Genomic DNA, 27,942 nt, shown 5'->3' with positions numbered 1-27,942 from the left:
GTAATATTTGTAGATAATAATTTATTTCTTGATGCTTGAAAAAGTGATGTCTTATCACGATTATTTTTAGCGACGGGGTAAAACCGCCCACCTACGGGGTAAAACCGCCCACCTACGGGGTAAAAGCGACCACCACGGTTTTTGTGCACAATTTTGCGAAAAAAAATTATAAGTTCTCTGTGATTCTAAGAAATATAACGTTTTATGAATTCTACGTTGATTAACGGGGACATGGAACTATTTTTAGGGTTAATTAACTCAAAAAAACATAGATATGTACTTATCATCACCTTGAAACAACCATATTTTGGAAAAATATGCGTATTTGGTTTGTATTTCTTACAACATTGATTTTATTTCACTCGAATAGTAATGTACAACGTAGTTACAACTTTCAAAATGGTTTAGACATTTGGTATAAATAGGGGTGGCGGTCTTACCCCATCAACAGTGGTCGGTTTTACCCCGCTTACGCAATTTTCACAACTATGGCTTTATTTCAAAGATAAATATTTACAATTAATATTTCACTTCACTGAAGAATTTTTCATATTTCTGTTAAAGCAAGGACGGGCAATTTGTTATGTTTTTACAACAAAATCCCTACCGGAATCCTTAAGTGAGCATCTGTTAAATTTAGATCAAATTCAATATTGACGAGCAGAAACTTTGTTTTTGATATTTGTTATGAAAAATTGTATGCAAATATCACCGTAAATGGTTCGGAATGTCAAAAATCTTGTCTTTATGGAAAGTGCATGGTGAACTTTTGAGAAAATTGTCATTTTCATGCCAAACTGAAGGTGGTCCGTCTTACCCCGGCGGGCGCTCTTACCCCGGCGGGCGCTCTTACCCCGTCTTCCCCTAAGCTTGAAATCATTCTGAGATCATATCCAGCTTTTGACTCGCAGTATATTTTTTGCGGTTTTGAACACTTTTTTCTCATAGTCACCCCCAGATGTCTATGTTTCAATCAGATAAGTTTATTGGATAAACTATCCAGCTTTTTACGAGCGCTAATATCACCAAAAATTAGCCCACTTTTATAAAAAAGGGATCTAGTGATCTGACGTTTCACATGGGTCGCTTGATATGGACTTATCCACCGGTGCACTAAATTTACTCAGTCCAAGAATTTTGACACTTGGGGAGCATTGAAAAGCGTGACCCGCTAAAGTGTCAAAATTCTTGGACCGAGTGAATTTATCACACCGGTGGACAAGTCAATTGACCGGACTCAAGCCAAACGTCAATATGTTGGATCCCTACCAGAAAGTAAGCTAACTTTTGGCGGCCATTACCGCTTTTGCACAGCTGGGTAATTCATCCAATGGACTTATCCACAGTCTTCTTGTTGATTTTTTTTCCAATCTAAATCTAAATATTACATAAAATGACATCCGCACCAACAAGAATGTTCACCGGATGAACAATGCGTGGATAAATAAGCAACGAAATCGTTTATTTTTCTGTATTCCTACATTTTTTTACATTTTTCTGTATGCAGTAAAGGTTTTCTTCTCGCTGGAAGTTGCAGCATGGCGTCATCGTATATTAGTTCATAGTTGATTGAAACTTAGACCTCCGGTGGTGAGTATGAGAAAAATTGAACACTTTTCCGCATAGAAAAAAAAAAACTGCAAACAAAAAAATATAACTTTTCGACTTGATTCGATCTCATTGAAACCCGTTCAAATAAAAAGACAAGGACTCCGTCTTCAGCCATTTAGCTGCACAGACTGTAACTTAGCACTAGACAACGGACAAGCATGCTCCAGTGGCACAGCTGAGAAACATTCCTGACGAAAAGTTTCAATGGCTGAAGCGGGAATAGAACCAACACCCCATGACACGATGCGCTTAAATGCCTGACGACACTAACCGCACGGCCGCGAGGCCCACAATATTTCTCGTGAGGGCATAAAAGCGATCCAAAAATCAGTTAGTCTGTATTGTGAGTAATTTCTAATGGATTACTTTCCCGCAAAACAAAGCACTAACAGGTCATTTAATCTTTTCACCGAACGAATTGGTGTGCTCTGAAGTTCATATGGTGCTTAAACTTGGTGGTTTTATTATATTTATTTTCATTGGAAAACGAAAATATCAGACTCGCCCTTATTTCATTTCATTCCATTCGTTGTTTTGCATCCGTCAACAACGAAACAAAATTCCGATCTCCCATAGTGAAAAATCGTGCCGGCAGCGGTGGATGGCCCCATTGTTTACGTTGAAAGTAGGTACGTGAAAATTGCGTTATCTGTCACTTCGCGGGGGGGTTGGTTTTGACCTTCTATTTTTTCGATCTTTTGTGTTTGTCTGTTTGTTATTTTGATCATTTCTCGATTACTTTTTCAAATCGACGTTAGTAACTTTCATACGGTTTTGAGAAAATTAATTAGGAAGAATCTCAACCTGTCTTTTAAATCTGCATTAAAATGAGCCTCCTTTTTAACATTTTTTCACCTAAATTTTGCATGCAATCAGCTTAGTTCCAGAGAATTTGTTTATTATAGAGAAGCGCGAATTCTGAAACCAAAGGTTCCAATTGAACCGTCAAACGTGGTTCCAATCGAGCAAATTCAATGAGACTCAAAAAGAAGTTACACAAAAGAGAGGATGGATGTGTGTTAGTGAAAGCGATACTTAAGTGACGTAATTGATGAGCTTGGTTTCTTCCGGCGACTGACAGGATGACACGCACACTAAAATATTGTTTGAATGACCTCAATTATCGATAGTCATTGCAAATGTTGTTTATAAACAAAGTCAAAATTCTCTCCGCGTTTCTCTACTATAACACTGCGGAACACGTTTTTGTCTCCAGCATCAAAACACCTCTATTTACTTAATTAAGGGTTGCTGAATCCATTGCCGTTTACAGAAATATCGTAGCACGTCTAGTTTTTGAGATATTGGTGGTTGAAAATACAAAAATTGACTATTTCAGCCAACTTGCATGCAAGATTGGCAGCTTGTAAGGCAATTTTTTTGTTTAAATTGCCGCAGAACTTAAACTTTATGTGTATAACAATACTTATCATTAAACATTAGAATACTTTTGATGCGAAAAAAATATTTTTTGGTGGTTTAGAAAAGTATTGTATTTTCCCATATAAGAGAAACGAAGAATTTTGTATGGAGACTGCAAGCATGTTGAAAAATTCGGTTTAATCTACATTTAGTCGTGAAATTTCAACCAAAATATATCTAAAACGAAAGTTTAAGTGTTCTTTTGCATGCTTGGTGGATGAGATCACAAAAAAGTGTGATAAAATATACATCAAATTTTAGGTAAACATCAATAAAACCACTGTTTTATACAACTTTGGCGACCTGTAGCTAAAAATTGTGACGTGCTGGGAAATTTCTGAGAACGCCATCAGATTCAGCACCACCAAATCTACTAGAGACACATAATTTGATCCTTGAGACACGCAAAAATGTCATTTTTGTTGCGCTGTGTAATCATATTCTCTGCTTAGTTCCTATTATTTCCCACAAAAATTGAGTGACAAAATGATAAGCCATTTCATTCAGTTACTTACGACTCCATACAACGGAGCGCTGATAGTAATGGTTAGGTTGCGAAAGATGAAAATCTTACTTACGCCGTCTTGTAAATCCTGAAATTAATCGTTCAAAAAGTGAAACATCGATTTGGTTTTGAGCAGAACGTGTAGAATTTCGTCTGCGAAACACGTAGGATTGATAAAATAAGTTTGTTTTTTTTTTCTTTTATAATGGTACACCACACAACATGGCCGATTTGAAAAAATGTTCGAAGGAAAACAGTTTGTTCCTAAGATAAATGTTTGATTTCCCGGTAACAAGTGGATAAAGACATATGATTTATTTGTTACACGTAGCTTGAATTCCCTCAATTCATATTTATATGTGATTTTTTTTATCTAGCATGAGAGCGCATAACATATGTTGACTTACAAGTGACAGCGAGTTCAGCAGTTTTACCCAATTCGAACAGCTAAGGCAAGTGGAATATCTAGTATAGAAAACATCGAACTCTTATTTTGAACAGTACACAAAAACCATATGATTCGAGCAGTAGACAAGTTGCTGCAAAGATTGCAGACGTTAAGATCGGGGGACGCTCGAGAACGTTTGACAGCAATGTCTGGAGACAAAGAACATTATTCTAATTTTTTTTTTTTTTTTTTTGGTTTCATAATATGTGAATGTTTTCTGACATCCTCTCCAATATTCATGTTCCTTAGCCAGAACTTGTTCTTTTCGAAAACGTTATTTTCAATCAAAATGTTAAGTGAAGGAGCTTTTGTTTTCCAAAATCCTTTCGTTAACCTAAAGAATACTGTTTGCTAGAACAACATATATGCCTTATACATTGACTCAATTATATCTGATATATGAATGGCGTAGATCTAAATTTAAAGTTGTACCAAAAATAGTTATATCAATTTCCTTCGTTGCCACGCTGTATACGGTCGGTGTTCCCTTAGTGGACAGTCCCCTATAGTCGCATTTACGGCCGTTTTGCTTTAAATTTTTTCAACACATTTTTTGACATGAAGCTCAGGAGCTATTTATCTAAGTGCCATTGATACACAGCTTGATTTTGTTCAAAAAATGACCGAAACAATTAGTTTTGCTTAAAATTTGAGCTCCCATGCGCCTATAGTAAACCTATAGAAACTATTCTTTATTATACGAAATAAATGATGAATTTAAAACTTTTTTTACATCAGCTTTTGATCCACACTTTGTAGGAAACATATAAAAGTTTTGTAAAAATTCGGTGTTGATAGATATTTTGCCAACGCCGTGATGCTAGTGCTACTATAGGAACAGAAATTAGAAATAGTGCTACTATAGGCACATGTATACCTATAGTGGCACACGCGATAATAAATACAAACATATGAGTTTTCATAGTTTTCATATTTTTCCCATTAAACCAAGATAAAAAGCTTTCAGATCATGTAAAAGTAATGACGCTAGCGTTAATTTTCGATTTTATACAAATTTTTGTTCTTAGCTATGCGCCTATTGGTACATCGACCCTATATGTTATCTTTTATTCATTTCAAAACAATGCCAATTGATGTATTTGTGGTATAACTTTTTGTCGATGTCCTTATACTAGCATGCCAATAGTGAAGTGGGTATCGTCAAACGGGATAAATTGCAACACTTTTCAACTTCAAAGCTATATGGATGAATATTTCGAATGAGCTTTACTCCACTCCGTGGATAATTGATTGATTCGATTGAATAATCAATTTGTATTGTATTGGTTGTCTACACGAGAAAAATCTTGCAAATCATATGTCTTAACGGCTAGTGGAAAGCAATTAAAAAGTTATAGAGTAGGTTTTTGTACAAATATAATGTTTTTTATGTCATGCTTCAAAAATAAGTTTTTTCATACATAGGTACTTTAATCAATGCGTACTGATTGCTATGTCTTGAAATAGCCTCTGTTTATATTTTTTATAATATTGCTTTTTCATGTGTTTTTGATGACAAGCGGCAAGAAATATTAAAGAAAACGTTAATTCGGTTACATGTCGATGTGTTGCAAGTTTCACCCCTGGTGCAAATTACCCCGATTGACTGTAAAACTATTTGAGCTCGAGTTCCACTTATGTTATATAATGAGTGCGCATGTGACCATGTTCGAGATTTGGTGAGATATCTTTCTCATATTTTAGATAATCCTATACGGGTTTTGCTCAAATCTTTCTAAGATGGTGTTAAACTGGATCAGGATTTTGAAAGAGTCCAGCCTATAATTAAATGAGATTTTGTTTGACCAAATGGACCAAATAAGTAATTAAAGAAGTTATAGGTAGACAAATTGTTGTTGTAATCATAATAAAATTGAACTTATTAACGGATGTACCTTTATATGTTACGAACCTCAAAACAGTCTTTTAAGCTAGATTCTTATCAAAACCGCTCGAAAGATTATTCAAATCTCGAAAAATCTATTGGAATCTTTAAATTTTAGAATTTGGTTTTAAGTTCAACTTGAATTGAAAATATTAAACATTGAAGTTCTAGCTTAATGTTCGCAGAGCCATTGATTGGATACAGGTCAGATATGAGACGAGTCTTCACACTTTACGTCAGCCGCACAAAGTGCAAGCTCGGGCTAGATGTGGCCCTGTTCTAAATTATAATTTATTTAATCTTGAATCTGTTATATCTGGGTTACAAACACATGCAATCCGACCGTTTTAAGTTGAAATTGAACACGAAGAAAAAATAATTGTCCAGTCAATCATATTATATTGGTAGATCAATAATAGTTTACATTGGATTTCAGTTAACCATGCATTTAAATCGGATTGGTTTAACTATTTGGTATGATTGGTTCAACTACAAAAAATAGTTAAATCAACCATAGATCTGAATGACCTAATATTAATTTACAATCACGCTAACATGGAAGTACCCATTAATAGATAAAATAGTACTCATTTTTAAGAAAAGTGGTTTAACTCATTAAAAGATAATAAATCTTCGAGCTGTTAAGTAGAATACCTATAAGTAGATGAAAAAACCGAATTTAGTACTATACCATTTAATTCCACTAGAGTTTGTATCCTTTGACAGATACGCGTATTTCGACCTCAACTGTAAAGCCGTCTTCAGTGTCGTGTACTAGACTCGACTTGTAGGTCCGACTACGATAGTTCTATCCGCCAGGTTATGAATAGTCACTCTAGAACTGACGAGGAAGTTTCAGTGCTCCGTACGATATATTTTTAGGAGTTGAGGATTATCCTTCGAGTTGAGAACTTGGCCGGTAGGACGCTTTTTCAAACTTGCACTATATGAACCTTGAGGGATGAGGATGTATCCTTTAGAACATATGATATCTCTAGATCCTGATGATTTGAAAAAAAAAATGGTTTTGTTTTCAGTAACTCAAGGGCTATCAATATTCTAGCCAAGTGATTCGATATCTTTCCACCAGACCACTATGGGCGATCAGGTGACCAATAATAGAAAAACTGACTGTTTCTGATAGGTTTTTCTTGTACATCATTAAATAGTAAACCCTCCTATTAAGGTATTCCTGCAATATAAGAGCAACATTTTTTGTAGTTCCATTGATACAGTATGTGAAAACTCTAACTTTCAAGGAAAGTGAAGAATTCAATGCAAACATAAGCTAGACTTTGAATGAAATATACTGCATAATAATCGTAATATTTTATATAGATCTTTATACACCATTCGAAAGCTTATTGAAATAACTATCTTAGAAAAATAAATTGAAATGAAAATTTATACTTTTGTTCGGGTGAATGTGAAGACTACACTGAAAAAATATATTTAATCAGGGTACCTACAACCTGGAAAAGCCTTGAAAACCTGGTATTATCAGAGAATTTAGTTAACAATCAGGGAAATTTCTTTGAGGCAGTAATTTATGACTATCTTTTCGGGTATGGAATTTTATCGTTTTCTCTACACATGATTGATTATTATTAATGTCTCTAAATTTGATCAGTAATGAATGCATAAATCGCCATGCACGATGTGTTTTAAATTATTCACAATTTGAAAAGCTAGAAAACTGATTTTGGGATAGTAATATATAATTCAAACATTTTTCAACAACAGGCTGGCAGTATGTGTCTTTTTAGAGACTTGGCTTCTATTTTAAGGTAAATATGCATCGGAGCCAAATTTCATTTCAGATTTTTCGAGGAAAAGCTTTAGGAATTATCCTAGTTGTTTCTCCAAAGCTTTCATCTGGGATACTCTCAGGCACTCCTACGGGAGTCCCTCTAGAAATTCTTCTTCAGATTCCTCTACCAGATATTTTTCCAGCGATTTTTCAAAGGATATTCCGAAAAATTTCTCCAGAATTCGCTCTAGGAAATTCTCGGACACTTCAAAGTAACTATCTCTAGGGATTACTTTGAATTTATTTTCCAAACACTATACTAGGGCCTCCACCAGATATTTTCCCACTAATCCTTCAACCAAATTTTCCAGTAGTTATTCTAGGAAACCTTTTAATTTTTTTTTGAATTTCTTTCAATAACACCAATAAAGGTTGATTCCAATTTTTGACAAAAAAATGTTCAGGGATTTTTTTCAAAAACCCCCGAAATGAATTTCTACGTCATTTCATCCACGGTAAGTCCAAAGATAATCTATCAAAAACTTTTTAAACAGTTCCTCAAACTTGACCCTGTTTCATTATTGAATGCCCTCTGTTTTTTAGGATTTTTTTTCCAGAATTTCATCCACTGATTACAACTGCAGTTTAACCAAACATTCAATGAATTCTCAAGAAAATCACATGGAATTTACAAAAGTTCATTAAAAGTTCTATACTAGTCAATACTGTAGCATTTATTCCAGAAAATCTTCCAATAATTCCTACAATTTTTTTAAAGAAATTCCATCAGTTGTTTTTCAAGGTGTTCCTTTAGAAAATCGTACTGTATATTATCTAGAGCAGAGGTTTTCAGCTATTTTGGCTTGAGGAGCTCTTTTCATAGCTTAATAATTGCGAGGAGCACCTGTCATTATCGAAAATATCCACATGCGTACAAAATGAAGTCTTTTTTTCTATCATAAATTCTCCTACCAAATTGTAACTATCTTGAACATTTTCTCAAATTTATGAATTTTGCACATTTTTATGGAGAAAAGCCTAGAACAAGTTGTGGAAGATTACTTAGACAAATCTTCAAAGACTTTCATGACAAATCACAAAGAATTACTATAGGAATTCCTAAAGAAATCTCTGAGTAATTCCTGAAGATATCTTTAAATAAATTCTGAAGGACAATTTTGTAAGATATTCCTACACGCATTTGGTGAAATTTTTGGTTGAACGTGTGCAAAAGTTCTAAAACTGGGTTGTATTCTAGAGATATCCAAAACAACATTCTTTGATAAATGCTTTAGGAAAATATTCTAAGGGATGCCACGGGAAATTATCACTAAATGAACTCCAGAAGAGCCTCGGGCAGCAAATCTCTCAAGTAAAAATATTTATCTATCTATCCTTGTCTGAAGAAATCTTTGTAATAATACCAAAATCTTTGGACAAATACTTCAAACAAATTCTGATGAAATTCCTTGAGGAAATAATTGAAAAATGCATACAGCAATACGAGCAGTATTATTTGTCAATATTACGAGGAATAAAAAAAAATAGGAATATCTTATCTCCTAGTTCATGTTAAGTTTTTGTTCCTGTTTGATCTCTCTTTAGTTCCGGTTTAGTTTTTTTTGTCACTTTTTTCAGGCAAAAGGTTTCTAAAGTTCCTATTTTATAAATACTCTGTTGCTACCAATAGGGTGCCGGTGCCATTAGTGGACTACCTAAGCTATAAAAAATCATAACAAAATAACGAAAAGCCATAACATCTTTTGGCGTCAACAGAAAGATTTCAAGCTCTACTATATGGGAAACATATAAAAAGAGTGATAAAACAATTTTTTCAACATAAAATCGCTTGAGCCACTATTGGTACACGTGTTCCAGTAGTTGCGCTAGTGCTCCAGTAGTAGACGTTCGGGAATGATACAAGGAATTTTAAACAAAATGGTAAATTTTTACATAGGTTTAACATTTCTCCCCTCGGAATAACAACTAATATCTTTCGAATGAACCATAAAGATCATTTCTGGGACTTTTCTTCATTTTTATACATCCATTTCAAAAACTGCTTTCAACCGTTGATCCATTACTGGAACAGGACGGCAACTATTGGTGCAAAGGAGCCAATTTTTTACGTAATTATTTTTTACTTTATTATTTATATGACTTTTTGATAAAATAAAAAGCTGCAATTTGGCAAATCAACTAAACTAGAGGCGATCTATCCACCAAAAATAGCGCATGTCGTTTTTATCGAAAAATGTACATTTTATTCCATAGTCCAATCTACTGGTACATTACAACCATTGGTACCGGCACCCTACTGCAATTTAGAAAATTGGAGCGTTTCAGAATGAAATGCACACAATTAATAAAATTTCATGGCTCAAATAATATCCTTGAGTCCTTGAGCCGAAGACGCCACCTTTCTAAGTGGTCGGATCCTGAAATATCAGAAAACCAGAATTTAAATGTTCACTAGCGCCTTCAGGTAGCAGAATTCCTCGATTGTACCCCGTTTGGCATAAAGTCGTTTGGCATAAGGTCGTTTGGCATAAAGCCGTTTGGCATAAAGTCGTTTGGCATAATGGCCGTTTGGCATTATGGCCGTTTGGCATAATGATTGAGTTAGAATGAATATCGGCATTTTCGAAGCTTTTACCGAGATCAGCACCACTGAGCCCATAGCAAAAAGAACATAAAGTATCGTTGAGTTTTTGCGATATACATATTACAAAATAGTAAATTGTCAAAGAAAGTTCGCAGTAATTAATAAAGGGAACGCACATATTTTGCTGCAGATCAAGCTCTGTCCCAGTTTGTACGTAACACTAGATGAAAATTACTTGGTAGAAGAAGGAAAAATTTATTTGCAGAATATTAAAAGCTCTTATCTAAAGATCTATTATTGTGATGCAAAAATAGCCTATATACGAGAGCAGATTATTTTTCGTTTATAATGTTTAAGGCTCTAACACTGAATATCTTCTCACAACATAACTCAAATGAACAACACATTTTTGAAAGAAAATATATGTGGCAAAACTTTCAAACGATTCAATATAAATTTTAATTTTGAAATTGTACATCAAAATCGCTGTCTATTATCGAAAGGAGGGAAAATTTGTGATTGAAATAATATTTTTCCAGCATATGTTGAAAGGAGATCTTGTGTTTGCAAAAAAATATGTTGAATATTTACAGGTTCTAAAGTAATTATTATTCTAACAGCACATCTTGCAAGAATTGCGAAATATATAAATGGTAAACATTTAGCTTGACTAAATAATATAATTTAAAACAATATAAATATAAAGAATAGCCTATTTTTAGAAGAAGGCAAAATTTATGATTAAATCAATAGAAGATTGGACGCCAAAAACTATTGCGGCATAGTAAAACGAAAAGACATCATAAATTGTGTTCAGAATCATAGCTCTTGTCCTACTTTTCCCCGAATGTCGTTTCTCTGAATGTCGGTTCCCCGCAGGCCAGTTCCTAGAATGACTCGTTTCCCCGAAAAGTGATGCAGTTTAAATAGGTGCTATAATAGTCTTTAGTGGCTGGAAGGTGAACGAGCAAGAACGATAAGCAATCAAAAGAAGCTGGTATTCTGTCATTCTTGGCTATACACATGTTGGCAAAAATATTGAGGACGGTAAAACTCGAAAGAACCGCCAATTAAATAAAGAAAGGTGCATATCAGATGGTCAGTTCGCTCACCACCCTGAAATGTTTAAAGTTACGACAAGTATGAGTGCCACAAACTTTTCGGGGAAGTGGACTTTTTGTTGAAGCGGGATATTCGAGGAACTGGTATTCGGAATACTGGCGTTCGGGGTGATAACATTCGGGGAACCGACATTACGGGAAAAGAAGCACAACCCATCAAAGTAACTGCAGTAATCGATTTCTCTTTTCGCTGATAACTTGAGCAGATCCATGTTATCAATTGCCGCCATTTTGTCAATTGGGAACAACAAAATATCTAAAAAATAAAGAAATCTTGAAAGTATAAAAGAAGGTGAAATTTGTTTCAATTTCAGATGAACAGTTTTTAAGCCAATAATTGGTTACATCATATATAAAAAAAATCCAATGTTTGAAAGAAGGGTATATTAGTGTCAAATATATCAAAATCTTCAGTGCAAAAAAATATTTCCAATAGCGGAACTCAAAAGAAGAATTAATATTTGAAAGAAGGTTAATTTCTGCATAAATTATGAAATATTATTGACAATAACTTTCCTCATATGCTTTAGTTTATTCAAGAGCATATGTTTGTAGAATAAAGTGACATTTTGTATCAATTATTGTTAATTATTGACTCCAAAACAAGCCCGAATCTCATCTTAAGAAATTCTTAGTTTCAGACTCATTATGCCAAATGACTATTATGCCAAACGACCATTATGCCAAACGACCGTTATGCCAAACGACTTTATGCCAAATGACTATTATGCCAAACGACTTTATGCCAAACGGCTTTATGCCAAACGGCTTTATGCCAAACGACTTTATGCCAAATGACCTACCACCGAATTCCTCATTTCAATGACCACAATTTTGCCGAAAATCATGGCCTTCAATTTTGATTACTTTATAAGATATTGATCATTTATAAAAATGGTCGTTAATCTGAATTTCGGTCGTAAAAGAGTGGTCGTAAAAAGAACCGTCGTAAAATAAACAGTTGTAAAAGGAGGTTAGAGTGTACTTATTTACCACATCAGTGTTTATAGAAAGCACCTCAGGTGCATTGCTTCGATAAATTAATGTTCTTCTTCAAATTGAAATAATACGAATCGCCAATAATTTATTGATATCCATTTCCAGCATTTTGGTAGAAACTGTTGCCAAGTTTATTACCCTCATGCAAAAATCTACCACGTCTAACTTGGACAAACCCCCTCAAAACAGGTTTCAACTCTCACCGAAAGATCAACGCTTTCAAAGTTTCTCAACCCCCGTTAAATTAGGTCCAAATCTTATATTATAAAATAGCCCTACTAACAGTCGACGGCCGTCATCGAAAACCGAAAACTTCGTCCAAAGAAACCGGCGCGGCGACCAGTGAGGCCACTGGTTACAGTATACTGCTGCAGCATCCAACCGCAACCAATCCGTCGAAAATGACGCAATATCTGTATCTCGAAGTGGAACAACCGCGCGCCACCTTAACCGAAATTTCGGCTCATTCCAACCAACCAGGCAACCATCTAGCTCTAGCTAATCAGGTGAGCTAAAGTCACTAAACCATGTTGACAAATCACAGAAACCTCTCCCCTTTAGTGCTTGTTTCTATTGTTGCCTCCACTGAGGTTCACAATCTTCGTAGTAGATTTTAACAAGTTGGTCACGTAGCAGCCGGTTTGGCGTTTAGTACCTTATACTATAGATCCGCCGGTCTATACGCAACTGCTGCTGCTCGATTCACACAAGCGGCGGCAAACAAACGACTTAAACGAAGCGAGAAGACACCATGTGCTGCGAGGGAAAGGAAGATCCCATCCACAACACCTTCGCTGCTGCTGCTGCTGATAATAATGGGCAACATCTCGAGTCACGGCGGTTTTCACGGTCAGCTTGGGAGGTGCGCTGTACTGCATGGGTATTGGGTGCACGAATAAGTTGGCTTTGGGCTGCAATTTGCGTTTCTGCCGGTGGACAGGAACTGGACAAGGTTTTATCAATGAACGGGTTTACGCTATTTGCGAAGAGAGTGAGTGAGACACTAATTTTTATTGTGGGTTATGTCTTGTCACTGGCCTTAAAATTGATTAAATAAAAGTTGATTATAATAAGAAAGACGGCAGAAGCAATTAGGTAATGATTGATTCCTAATTATTCCTAATTCCTTTTTTATTCCATTTCAAATTTACAACTTACAAAGCGTAACTAAAATGACATTTTTGCTTGCTTCTGTATCAAATTTTGCGCAAAACTAGTATAAAACACTGTTTTCATTGATGTTTACATGAAACTTAAAGTATGATTTATCAAACTTTTCGTGATCTAATCTACCAAGCATGCAATATATGACTTTAACTTTCATTTCAGATATAAATTTGTTGAAAACTCACGATTCAATTTTTTCAACTTTTCCAACATGCATACAGTCTTTTTACAAAATTCTTCGTTTCTCTTATATGGCAAAATACAATACTTTTTAAGACCACCAAAAGTAACTTTTTGGCATAAAATATTATAAAATTTCAAATTTTTGTATGAGCCGTAACGATTGGGCCTACTCCCCCTCCCCCCATAGAGCGTTACGTAATTTGTGGATGCCGCCTAAAGCACGCAACATATCAAAAGAAGAACGTTCACATTTCTGATAATAGTTTGATTTAATTCTATTGCAGTACTGATCTACGGTTTCTATATGACTAATTTCATGTAATTCGCTGGTGCTAAACCAAGGAGGTAAATTATGAACCATTTTTAAACATTTGTTTTGAAAAACTTGTAGCTTTTTCCTATGAGACATGGCACACTCGGACCATACTAGCGAAGCGTAGGCTAGAGTTGATCTAAATACAGTTTTGTACAGCAAAATATTATTTCGAGTATTTAGTTTTGATTTTCGATTAAGGCTAAATAGCCCGTCAATCGTTTTAGCAACAATGATGACTTTTCAGCTTGAACTTTAAAGTGATAAAACACAGCCTTGATAGTTTATATTGACTTAAAAATGTATCACTGTACGCACTAACATGCATAAAGTATGCTGATACTTTTTCAGCTGTGTCAGTGCAAAACTAACTGATTTTCTTTGATTCGAAATCGTGAGATAAATTAGCAACAATCATCAACGACACGTACAAATTTCAATGACGGCCTACTTCGCCTTAATAAAAGGATACATAATTCTAATCAATTTCTCACATCTCTCAAGTATATACTGAGAATATTTTGAAACGTAAGTTTTTTAGATAAAATTAAACCTAGATACTTCGCTTCATCTCTCCATTGTTTATCAAATCCATTCAAATTCAGACATCTATTAGGAAGTTTTCTTGGACTTCTGAACCTTGTAAAGAAAACAGCTTCGGTTTTATTTTCGTTGACCTTAATTTTCCATTTTTTGCAATAATTGGAGTACTGGACTAGACTCGCATTGAGATTGATAATCACCTCAACTGGATCGCTAGATGACGATATTATGGCTACATCATCAGCAAATTGATATCGTATACATCCTCCAAAATCTGGAATATCATGTGTGTAGACGTTATACAACACGGGAGATAAAACGCTCCCTTGAGGGACACCAGCAGGAACGGTTTGTAACTGAGAGGTTTCGGAACCTATCGTTAACTACAAAGTCACGATCTTATATGTAGGAATGAATTAATTTTACCAGATAAGTAGGAAAATTCAAATTGATAATTTTGAAAATCAAATCTTTGTGCCAAACCGTATCGAATGCTTTTTCATTGTCTAACAGAACTAGTCCAGTAGACTTCTTGATTTCGCGGTTATTTTTTATATTACTAGTTAGTCGATGCAATTGGTGAACTGTAGAATGCTCAGTCATGAATCCGAACTGATTTTCTGAAATTATATTGTTTTCTGAGATATGTTGATTGAGTGGGTTTAGTAAAACTTTCTCGAAGATTTTACTTAAACTGCTCAATAGACTAATAGGACGGTAGTTTCGCGGGTCAGAATGGTCTTTATTTGGCTTCGGAATTGCTATAGCCTTAGCATGTTTCCATTCCAAGGGGAAGTAATTCACTTTTATGCACGAATTGAAAATAAATGTCAAAAGTACGAGAGCTTTTTTCGGTAATCTTTTCAAATTTGGTCAAAGCCAGGAGATTTGTTGTTTTTCAACTTTTTTAGAAAGTGTTAAATTTTTTTTCGGTTGGACTAGCCTCCGAGTATCAAGATCAACTTGTTCGTGATTTGCAAGAAAATTATCAATTGATGAATTAACTTCAAATTCGATGGGACTTTGATCATGAAAGGTAGTGAAATGTGCTCTGGCAAAGTTATTTCCAATTTCTTCACATTTTTCTTTATCGGTAATCAATAATTTACCGTCTTTTGTAAGTGCTGGTATGAAATTATGTTTGTTTTTGAAAAGTTTACCAAATTTCCACATTTTGTTGTGATTATTCCGATCGTAATTCATGCTCAGCAAATTATCTGACCATGATTTGTTCCTGAATTTGTCGATCCTTTTTTTGACTAAAGTACATACATAGTCATAGACGGATTTAAGGTATGGATCTCTTTGATTTCGTTGCCATTGTCTCCAGCGACTATTTCTTAATCTTATCAAACGAAGAATATCATCAGGTAAGATAAGCTTGTATCTGTCTGAAACAATTAGCGGAATAAATCTTTCATGAGCTTGGTGCATAATAGTGGTGAAATATTCAATATGGTTGTCAATTTTATAGGATTCGTGAATTGTACTCAAATTAAGTTGTTGTAGATCATTGTAATCATTGAGGAAATATTTAAATCCTCTCCAGTTGGCACGGGAATAGTCTGGAATAGATCGAAGATGGGCTAAGTTTGCCGTAGTGGAATCAATTTCGAACAGCAGTGGTAAATGGTCAGATGTGAGATCTTGAACAGTTCGAATGTTTAATATTGAATGCATACCATTTGTATGCACTAAATCAAGAGTAGAGCATCGACGGTTTGGATCAGTGGGAATATACGTAGGTAATGGAGGATGTTGTACAATAAAAGTACCAGATTGCAGCTCATTGAAAAGCAAATTGCCTGCAGTGTTAGCACGAATGCAGTTCCGCAGACGGTGGCGGGCGTTTAGATCTCCACAAATGAAGAAGCTGTTTCGAATTTTAGTGAGCTTTTGAATATCTTGCAGAAAAAGGACATTATCTCTGTTTGCGCCAGGATTGTAAGCAGAAACTAACGAAATCGGACCCGTGGATGTGACAATCTCAATACCTATTGCCTCGACAATTTCAAGGTCGAAAGAAGGCAGCAATGTATGCGCAACATTAGAACGAACGATTATTGCAACTCCGCCTTTACGACGGCCAGATCTGTCTAAGCGGTAAATTTTGTAATCAGAATGAACAAGTTTGATAGCTGGTTTGAGAAAAGTTTCGCAGATGAGCAATCGAATTATTAATAAGGAATCGGAAATGGTCATGCGATTTGCTCTGAACACCATTAGCATTCCAGTATGAAACTGTGATGTTTCTGGTATTATTATCCATTACACGGGAAACAGTACTGAGCTGTAATTTTAAAAATCACTTTGATCTGTTGTTGCTTGGTCGTACAAGTACTTAATCTTGAGAGAACATCAGACACAAAGTCGACGATTTCTTCTGGGAGAAGAGATCGTTTTTTGTGGACTGGTTACTGTTATACCGGGGATTATGATGTTGGCGGAACTGGGGTGGAACAGTTTGATGACGATTTTCTTATTCCTTATGACATAAATTGAAATTTGATTTACTATTGAAACAACTATGACGTAAACTTGAACCAGTAAATCCAGTTCCATTTTGAGACACGATTTGAACTTTTCAATCACTTCACTTGATTCTACACGTCAATAACTTAAAATGACACGATCGATAACATAATCCACGCTTGCACGTTCGTAAAACGTCAAACACTGATGGAGTCAAACAAAACATATGGAACAAGTGAATACTTTTTATGGAGTGAAATCCTCAACATGACACATAATTCAGTGCAAGTAATCCATTTTAATACAGGTGCTAGGTATAGTTTGTAAAACAGTGTTTAGTGGCATCGTGGCTGAATTTGCTTGGAGCAACTAATTGCATCGATTTCGTGGAAGATTTTCCTTTTGTACCCACGCCCAGCGACACAAAAATCAAAAAGATACTATGAATAATTTTAAATTGTAAAAATTAATGCAAGGAATAAAACAAGATGTGGAATAATGAAAGACTTTTTTCTTATTGCATACAATCAGTGACCGAAAGATATGAGTGTGAAATCGCTTGGAATGACTGAGGTTATTTCAATATGCAATTACTAATAACGTAATGTTTGCAATTTACGCCACACAATATTGACAGCAGTAAAATTACTTTTTGTGCTCACAAAACTACGAGTGAAAAATAGAATCTAATGTATTTTGTGTAATTTTACTCGCTTGAATATGTCGGTGCTATATGACACAAAATTACATGATTTTTTTTAAACTGTGTGCTCCTGTGGGGGCGAGCGATGGGTTCAGGATCAAACATGTCACGCGTCGTTCGCGCAGTTAAATGAAAAAATGTCTCGGATCATTAGTAGTATTTCATCATTTGATCGCTTGCTCTTGCGGTGACGAGAGATGAACACTAATAAGTGTCATGAATTGCGTTTATCGAGTGATATCGCGAATCTGGTTATTCATGATTACATCACAGATCGCGTCACTTACCATAGGTGACTCCCAGATCCTTTCAATCACGAAATGGCCACTACGAATTGTAAGTCATCTATGCTCATGCTCATCAACAATTTTCAAGTTGTTGTAAACCAAGCAGTGTTGGTAGAATCTTACTCATTGAGTTCTCCTTCGAGAGCATATGCATTTGAGATCTGCTTCGCAAAACTCACTCATGAGTTGTTGCTCATGCCGTCAAAAATGACCAATCATAATGCCTACTTATCGGGAATCTGTCAAAACTCAATGTTATTATTCACATTAGAAACATTCGTTATATTTCTAGCAGAAAACAAACAAATTAGTGCTTTGCGTGAAAAATATGTGGAAACACAAGATGAACGGATGAGCCAACTCATGCATGATGTTTTGGCTGTTGAGTTGAGTGAGTTGGAACTCAAGCGTGAAAAATCTCAAGCATGAGAAATGAGCATTGGAGCATATGTGATTGGAGATTTCCGCAACGTTGAAGCCAAGCACATCAAATCAACGGGAGAAGTTTGTATGCAAGGGTATTTTATATAACAATTAATTTTGTAGTAATTTTACAAGAACCACTAATGCACATAGTTTGAAAATTTATTAAAATCACAAGATCTTGCTAGAAACCCCAGGAGTCCTCTGGGAAAATACAGGATCTCTTAGGACATCTGCAATAATTTGTTGGGTGGGAATCATCTGGATCTCGTGTAAGGATATGCGATATGGATGTTTTTTCATGTCGATACGAAACGATACACGGAATTTCTTACACTGCTCATAACGAAAGGAAACGAAGTTTAAAATGTTTCGTAAAAATCGATACGAAATCCAATAGGGCACGAACATTTTCAAAACGAAACGGAACTTTGTTTTTTTTCTTCCGCGGGGTAATTTTTTTTAGTGTCCTAATTTCCGATTTTTGTCGAAAGGTTTGGAAAACGTACTCACTCCTTCCTTCCTTTCTGGCATTACGTCCCCAGTAGGACAGAGCCTGCTTCTCAGCTTAGTGTTCTTATGAGCACTTTCACAGTTATTAACTGAGAGCTTACTGTGCCAATGACCATTTTTGCATGCGTATATCGTGTGGCAGGTCCGAAGATACTGTATGCTCTGGGAAGTCGAGAAAATTTCCAACCCGAAAAGATCCTCGACCGGTGGGATTCGAACCCACGACCCTCAGCTTGGTCTTGCTGAATAGCTGCGCGTTTACCGCTACGGCTACCTGGGCCCCGTATTCACGTATTCACTCCCATAGTCTGAATCAATAAGTTTACTGTGAACGATTCTCTAAGATTTTTTTTTACTGAAAATTGCATTGAATCGCAAGATAATTCATTACATATCTCAGTATTAGTTTCAACACGGATAATGTTAACATCAGAATCTTTATAGTATTTATCTTCCATTTGGATTCTGACAGTTTATTTAATATTTTATTAAAAGGATTGACATACAATTCATAAATTTATAAAAAATATATTTTCCTTTGCATATAAATAGGATTTATTTTCTCCAACATTTGAAGAAAATATATCTGATATATCGCATTTGATGAAAATATATCTGATCGCTCCATTTCAAAATCACATCAGTCCCTCTCTTTTGATATTGACGAATTAAATGTCAAATCTGTCAGTCAGTCTCTACCATCTTCGATTTGCAGTAAACTTTGCATATGTTTTAGGCATGGTAGAATAAGTGTTTGGAATATATTTTTTTTTTGCATGCAACTGATTTGAAAAATTATAACTCCGAAACTATTGATTTTAGAGAAAAAGGTTCTATGAAGAAGTTGTAATGAATCGTTTGGAATACAGTAATACCTCGATATAACGTAACTCGATTTTTATTTTCGTTACGTTATATCGAAGCAAAATATTTTTTTTTCTAAATTTCGTTCAAAATGTATTTTTTAATGGTAAAATGAACCTAAAATGGACATTATTCACCTATCAGGTATTTTCAGTCCTTCTTACATAATTTTTTTCAATATTTTTCCCTATTTTACATATTTTTGTTATTTTGTCGTATATTTTTGTTTTTTATTTTTATTATTACGTCTCAATTGGAGTAATCCTTGAAGAAATATACGCCTGAAAAATCTTTGGATGAATTCTTGAACACTCGTAGAAGTTCCATAAGAAATTCATAGATAAGATCTTTTAGGAATCTATAAAAAAGTCATGTTCATCAATTCATGAACATTTATAGCAGGCAATTATGGAACTAAAAGAGATTTATTATGGGAAATTCATGTTAAAATTCTAAAAAAAATCTTTGTAATTTGTTGAAAGAGTCTTAGAAAAAAAATTCCTCGGATTATTCAACACAATAGATAAGGGTATTAATGACGAAATTGATGTTAAACTTCACCCAAAAGCAGAGCTATCCTTGAGAGATTTTCCAAAATAAAGTTTACGAATACGAATACCTGTTGGGATTATTCTGGTATTCTAGGAGAATTCTCTGGGGGAAATTGTTCAAATTTTGGAGGAATCTCTGCACAAACTTTTATGATAAAAAAAAATCCGTTGAAAAATCTTCAAACGAATACTTGAATAATTTGGAGAACTCGCTGAAAAAATCAGAAAGAATTTTCTTAAGAAAAGCCAGATGTTATCAAAGAAGGATTTCCTTCCACATAGAATCCTTAAAGAAATGTAAGTAGTACATAGTTTCTTGGGTAAATACTAGGAGATTTCGCAAGAAATGCATAATGAAATTGCTGGATATATTCCGAGAAGAATGTTTTTCAGGCTTATTGATTAATACCTGTACGATTTTTTAAGAATGATTACTAGGGCATTCCACGAATTACATATTACTGGATTGTTCTTTAAAAGGGCCGCCGGCTGAATTCATAAAAAAGTTCTAGAATAGTTTATGAATCTCTGCATAAACTCCCGGTATTGAAGGCATTGTTGACTGAATGGTTTGAAGAATTCATAGCAGAATTATTGTTTATATTCTGTAGAATTACTTGGTAAAATTTTTGATCTGAATCTTTGAAATGTTTGAAACTGTTGGAGAAATTCAAAATTTCTAGAATCCTGAATTCATTGAACAACAGTTCTTGAACATATTCTTGGACATATTTTTTGGAGGAACTTAATGAGAACCCGTCAATTCAATACCGATCAAATGTTCCTAGGAACTCTAGGACGAATGTCTGAAATCGCTATGGAAAAAAATCTGGTGAAATTTTCTGGGAGATCTCTGTCGAAATTATTCGAGGAATATGTTTTAAGATATATACATGAATATCAGGAGGGTTCAAGATGAGTCCATGAAGAAATGATTGGAGGAATCTCTAGTTGAAATCAGTGGATAAATCACAGTAGAAACATCAAATTCTTTGAGAAATCATTTGAAGAATGTCTGTAGAAAAGCTAAATAAAAAATTAATAAAAGTTTTCATAGAAAATTGAAGTGAGTAGCAGGCTTGGTTTCAGTGGGAACGTAAATTCCACAAAGATGAAGAAAAATTATGTTTACAAACGTACAGTTATGCCAAATGTTTATTGCAGTTCATGAATTATGTTTATAATGAAAATTAGACAAATAAATGGGAACCAAAAAAAAAGTTACGTTATATCGAGGTAAAAGTTATGTTATATCGAGTTACGTTATAAAGAGGTTACGTTATATCGAGGTATGACTGTACTAGAGACAAAATTCTTCTTCTTTCTGGCGCTACGTCCCCACTGGGACAGAGCCTGCTTCTCAGCTTTGTGTTCTTATGAGCACTTCCACAGTTATTAACTGAGAGCTTACTATGCCAATGACCATTTTTGCATGTGTATATCGTGTGGCAGGTACGATGATGCTTTATGCCCTGGGATGTCGAGAAAATTTCCAACCCGAAAAGATCCTCGACCGGTGGGATTCGAACCCACGACCCTCAGCTTGGTCTTGCTGAATAGCTGCGCGTTTACCGCTACGGCTATCTGGGCCCCAAACAAAATTATATACATTAAATTTTTTTCATGGTGAATTTAAAAATAAAACATAATTTTAAGTTACATAAAACCTTCTTTCTAGTATTATTTAAATTTTCAAATTGGATCTTGAATCGAAACATATGTTTGGGACTAAGTTTCATTATGGAGAAATTTTAAAGAAAAAGTTTTTTTTAAGATCAACTTTCGGTCGATTTCATTTTTTTGTTGGCAAAATAAATACGTTATGATGGTTCAATGAGAATCTTGAAATTATTCTTAACCATTATGATGCTCATGCTCACTTCTATGAAAGTAGCCATTTTCGAATAAAATGAAGTTAAGTGAAAACCATAAATATTATTCAAATAATAGCATAGGCCATTTTCATTAGTAATTCGCAATTTACAAAAATACTATGTTTCGAGAGCATAAGTAATATTTCTCTCCACTTACTTATATTTCTTGATGGAGAATCGCGAAAAACGAATGAAAATGGCCTATTTTATTAATCAAATATTTTTTGCATTTTACTTGATGTATGTAATTCGAAATTGGCTTCAGATAAGTGATCATTCACTCATTTTTTTCATTAATTTAGTTAACACCTAAACAGATAACACTGAATCAACAATTTCACGCCACAATACTCGGTTCGTGGCCACATCTCTCCATCCTCGGTTCTGCCCAACGCTCGCCAAATCGATACGCACTTGATCCGTCCTGCGCTGTTTTTGGGCTCGCTGCGCTCCACGCTTTTTTGTACCAACCAGATCCGAAGCGAACACCATCTGGGCAGGGTTGCTGTCCGGCATTTTTTCAACATGCCTTACCCATCGTATCCTTCCAGCTTTGGCCACCTTCTGGATACTGGGTTCACCGTAGAGTTGGGCGTGCTCGTGGTTCATCCTTCGCCACCACACACCGTTTTCTTGCACACCGCCAAAGATCGTCCTAAGCACCCGACGTTCGAAGACTCCAAGTGCTTGCACTCTTCGAGTATCGTCCACGTTTCATGTCCGTAGAGGACTACCGGCCTTGTAGCGTTTTGTACATGGTACATTTGGTGCGGGTGTGAATCTATTTTGACCGCAGCTTCTTGTGGAGGCCATAGTAGGCACGACTTCCACTGATGATGCGCCTCCGTATTTCACGGCTAACGTTTTGTCAGCCGTCAGCAAAGGTAGACGAACTCGTCGACCACCTCGAACGTATTCCCGTCTATCGTAACACTGCTACCTAGGCGAGCCCTGTCGCTCTCGGCCCCACCAGCTAGCATATACCTTGTCTCGGACGCATTCACCACCAGTCCAACTTTCGCTGCCTCGCGTTTCAGGCGGGTGCACAGGTCTGCCACCTTTTCAAATGTTCGGCCGACAATGACCATATCATCCGCGAAGCAAACAAATTGACTCGGCTGTTGAGCCCGGCTCTGCGCATAACACTTTCTAGCGAAATATTGAACAACAGGCACGTAAGTCCATCACCTTGTCGTAGTCCCCGGCGAGATCCAAAAGATCTGGAATGTTCGCCTGAAACCTTCACACAATTTTGCATACCCTCCATCGTCGCTCTTATCAGTCTCGTGAGCTTCCCGGGAAAGCTGTCCTCGTCCATGATTTTGTTGGAATAGAAGTAGTGTCGCACCACAGGTAGAAGAATCGTCGGTTGAGAAACATGCGTCGTCGTAGGTAAAAGTGTGGAAGATTTGTCGAGAGGTATGATATTTGGTTAAGTGATGTTGAATTGTATAATAATAGAGAGAGGCTGGCTGGAATAAAGAGAGTTGCAGCTGCTGATTGATGTATCAGTCAGTAGCTGTCTAGTTGAAGTAAACATCTACTGTATTGTATATCTTTATGATTTGCAATCGGATGTGGATGGGCTAGCTTCGCTAGGATCTGACGCCTCGAAATCAATGAAAAAGTTAAGCATTGGGACCTGGTATTCACGATATTTTTGGAGGATTTGCCGTACAGTAAAAATCTGGTCCGTTGTCGATCGGCGTTGTCAACGAAGCCGGCTTGAAAACAGGTGTTCGTCGAAGTGCTGCTTCCACCTTTCGGTCGTCCATCAAAATGCTCCCATCCTTATGCCTGCACATCTCGGCTCGCGGCACGAAGCCATCGCGAAGTTCATCACTCAAAAACATAAATTTGGTAGTAATCTAGGACTGTAAATAAGATTGACGCATCTCTCAACAGTCGAGCTGTGCAGCCTGGCTGTAGTACCTACCGGAGAATTGGAAAGGATGATGAAATTAATATCTACTTATGAAAGCTGCAGAGACCTCCAGATCCTCTCATATTAATCACAGCGAGTTGGAAGTAGTTAATAGATGGTCATAGAATACGTTTGGACTTTTTTATATGAGGAATGAAGACTCAATCCAGCTTTTTACGCTCGCCATGCTATAAAAAATTGACAGGAGCTTACAACCACCACTGAACTGAAACTCGAAAATAAATCCTTAGTAACCCATCACAAACTGAAATAATTTTCATTGCTTCTCTGTCACTCAAACTAAAATTTTATTTCGATTTTCATAAATACTGCTGTAATAATCATTCCCTTTCTTGTTTCAGGTTGTATTTCAAGCAAGTCCGCCATAATTGCAGCTTGGCCATATCATTGAAACAATATAGTTCTGTACAACACTTCCGTAAATTGAATGAAAATCATTCAAAGAATTGATGTATAGAAAATGGAATGAAATTTACCTTGAAAATGGGGATCTCTGCTACTGTGCAATTTACACAATATTTTGTGAGAACATCTCCCAGGATTTTGTGATAATATTACCCAGAGATAAAATCGTGCTCACTATTACGCCAGACTCTTGATCTAAAAAAACTTTTGAAATGAAATCTGTGAGGATGATGTCCAGGATTTTGATATTATCCTCTTTAGTATTCTGTAAGAAATCTACAAAACATTGCATGAGAATCTTACCTCATATTATAAGGATTTCGCCAAATACCTTGTTAACATATAGTTCCGAACTTTGTAAAAATACTGTTAAGGATCTTTTTCAAAATTAAGTAACAATTAGGAAGCTTCACTGGTTAACTGAGAATCGTTTGCTGTAATAAACGTGCTAGGCGTTTCCTCAGAACCTTATCCAAATTTCCAAACTATAATCCTGTCATGATGCCTAATGATGTTTTCTAGGATTTTATCATAATCCCAACCAGAAATATGTGAAAACCATGCCTTGAACTTTGTAAGAATTACGGCCCGATGACATGCTGCGGAAAATGTTTCCAGGATTATGTAAATCTGACAAACTTATAACACGATTCTGTGAGACTTCATCGTATGATTAAGTAAGGATATGTTTGATCTATTTGACTGTTTTTGCAAATTTGTAAGCCTTGGTCTTGCGCAATTCAAAATGCTAAGCCGGGTCTTTTAAAAATTTCTCCTTCAGGTTGTTGTGAGGTATGGTCGACTAACTTGTTTAAGCCTAAAATAAAATAAATAGTTCTTCATTATTAAATGTAACCATTATAACTATTTCCTCAAATCCAAACAAAATTTTCATTTGATTGACAGAAAGAAAACAATAAAAAAATGACTGTTCGTCAAGGCATGCTGAGGACATAATTCGAAGTTTCAGTTCAGTGGTGATAGTCAGCTTCCGTCAAATATTTTATAGCATATTGTTTTTATGGCGAGCGTAAAAAGCTGGATATCGTAGAGAGTTTAACGTTCTAGCGGAGACTGTCTTAGTCTTCTCTGTATTTCACAAAATTCTGAAATGTGGCGAAACGAAACGAAATCAGATAAAATAAATTCGCTTCATTGGATTCCGTGGAATTCCGCGAAATTTCTTTTCGAATGGCATTTGAAGGAATCATTCGAAATATCGCATACCCTCAATCTCGTGGAGGACTCTGTTAGGCAACTCCAGGAGCTAGATAGGAATCTATGAGCCATCTTGAAAGATCATACTATAAATACTCAGCATACCGCTTAGGATCATTTGATTTCACTGAATTTTAACTGAAAATACTGAAGACTCCGTAAGACAATCTCAAGAGTCAATTATGAATTCTAATAATATTACTAGTAATTTCCACAGGATTCTGCTAAGAACTCAATGAGTTCCAGATTCAGTGCGACATGTTTAAGAGTCCATTTGAAACTCTCAGGTTCACAAAGATGAAGGTACAGTTACGTGCTAGAAATTCACAATATCTAGCTAGAAACAATTCGAGTCTGCTAAGAATCCCAACTTGAAATTTTCAAGTTTGCTTAGATCCCGCTCAGTTTTCATAAGATTTCATTAGAAATTCTCAGGAGCATTCTGCGAATAACCTGAATTTCGTTAGGATTCTCCAGGATCCGGTTAGAAGGCTCCTAGGTCTGGGTAGGAATTTCTGCAGTAGATGCGGATTCTCAATGTGATCTTCAACACATTGAAAATCCGCATCTACTGCAGAATTACCACTAGAAATTTTACGTATTCCATTTCGAATCCTAGGAGTCCACTCAGGATCTTCAAAATTCCGCATGAATTAGGATTTTCTTTGATCCAACTTAAAAATAAAAAAAAAAACGCAAGAGGTACTCTGGTGTCCACTATAAATATCAAAAATCCACTAGGAATCTCCAGATTTTACTTCTCCATGGTTACTATGATGGTTCCTTCAAACGGCTTTCCATAGCATTGCTGTTACATGTTGCGATATTTCCATGAGTTGATGGTCCCTTCAATATCGACTCATGGAAGGTTGACTGTACTAGCTTCTACTAAATTTGGAGCCCTAGAAATAATACATTGACGATGTACGCTACTCTTAAGCTACTTCTGTTTGATTACTCCGCTCTATGACGAAGTCGCAACAACGAATTATACGGTCATCATTGCTTATGCTTATGTTTATGAACAAAATCACTTTATTACCTGTGATGAGAATAACTTCCTTGGCTTCCATATCTGCTTTCTTATCCATCTTCCAGTTGTGAATAAAACTAATACAATCTCTTCGAAGCCAAATCAAATGAGATAAACGTGGTAATTTATTCACTTTCTTAATCCCGATGGAAATTCCAACAGATTTGCTGCTATCTTCAACTCACAATCACACAATCAATTTCCTACACGTAAATTTCTATATTGGCTCAAATAATTCACACCTTGCCCACAAATTAATTATTCAAACTCATTGAATCACAAGCACTCCTTCTCACTAGGAATCATCCCTTCGTGCATACAATTCGATTAATGACAATTCCTTCGAACGCCCCTCGCTGCTGACCATACGCCTCAAGCCTGCTTATACCACTCCGACTTTTTACCGGCCAAACTGTTTCGCGGATAAGAAACGGAGCGTGCGAGCGCGATCACATCCAAGAAGTGACTAAATGTCTCAAGCCTTCAGCTGTATGTGACAAGGTCTAGTGGACTTTTTCTTTCTCTTTTTTGGTTTAGGCGCGATTCTTTATTTTATATTTTGGTGGTGATCCACCATCAATGATCAACAGCCAGCATCACCACCGTCGCCGAGCGAACTTGTGTGATACAATTCGGATTGGATTTTTGAGTTGTGTTTTGTGCTCATGACGTAAGGGCTGGTAGCAGCAAAGCAACAGATTAAAAATGAGTTACTTAAGCCGAGCGATACGCCGCAGCTAAAGGGTTAAAACAGCGATCGTGCATCCGTGCTTCCAATTGCGATGTAGATCTTCAGTGTCAATGTGATGACCCCCATTGGGACACTGAACTACTCTGCTCAGGCCCTGTCGGTTGGTGGAACATAGGGTGTGAGAAACTGCATCGAGCTTATTGCATGTAATGCAAACAAAAGGACAAAGAAGCCTTTGATGATCGAAAGTTAATGCACTTGAGCGAGCATATGAGAATGGGTTCAAGTGCGCGTCCCGTAACCTTGACTTCTCGGGGTAATGCTTTCCGTTCAATGCAATGAACTTAATAAAAGTGAGAAAGTCTTGATTTGGATTATTGAACAATTGTGCCAACGTAGTATTGTAGTATT

The 27,942-nt window shown here is 35.9% G+C and overlaps 1 protein-coding gene across 1 annotated transcript in view; it reads right to left on the bottom strand.

The window, feature by feature from the left end:
* Positions 1-27,291, bottom strand: part of LOC5566270 (3 beta-hydroxysteroid dehydrogenase/Delta 5-->4-isomerase) — an 80,246-nt gene extending 52,955 nt beyond the window's left edge. Inside the window, exon 1 of the mRNA XM_001650614.2 lies at positions 26,850-27,291. Within this exon, the coding sequence (XP_001650664.1) occupies positions 26,850-26,898 (49 nt within the window). The 5' untranslated portion in view covers positions 26,899-27,291. The remainder of the gene's footprint in view (positions 1-26,849) is intronic.
* Between the last annotated feature and the right edge of the window lie 651 nt (positions 27,292-27,942).

Source organism: Aedes aegypti, chromosome 2 (genome assembly GCF_002204515.2).
Source record: "Aedes aegypti strain LVP_AGWG chromosome 2, AaegL5.0 Primary Assembly, whole genome shotgun sequence".
Classification (NCBI taxonomy): domain Eukaryota; kingdom Metazoa; phylum Arthropoda; class Insecta; order Diptera; family Culicidae; genus Aedes; species Aedes aegypti.
This window is presented reverse-complemented; position numbering and strand designations above follow the sequence as displayed.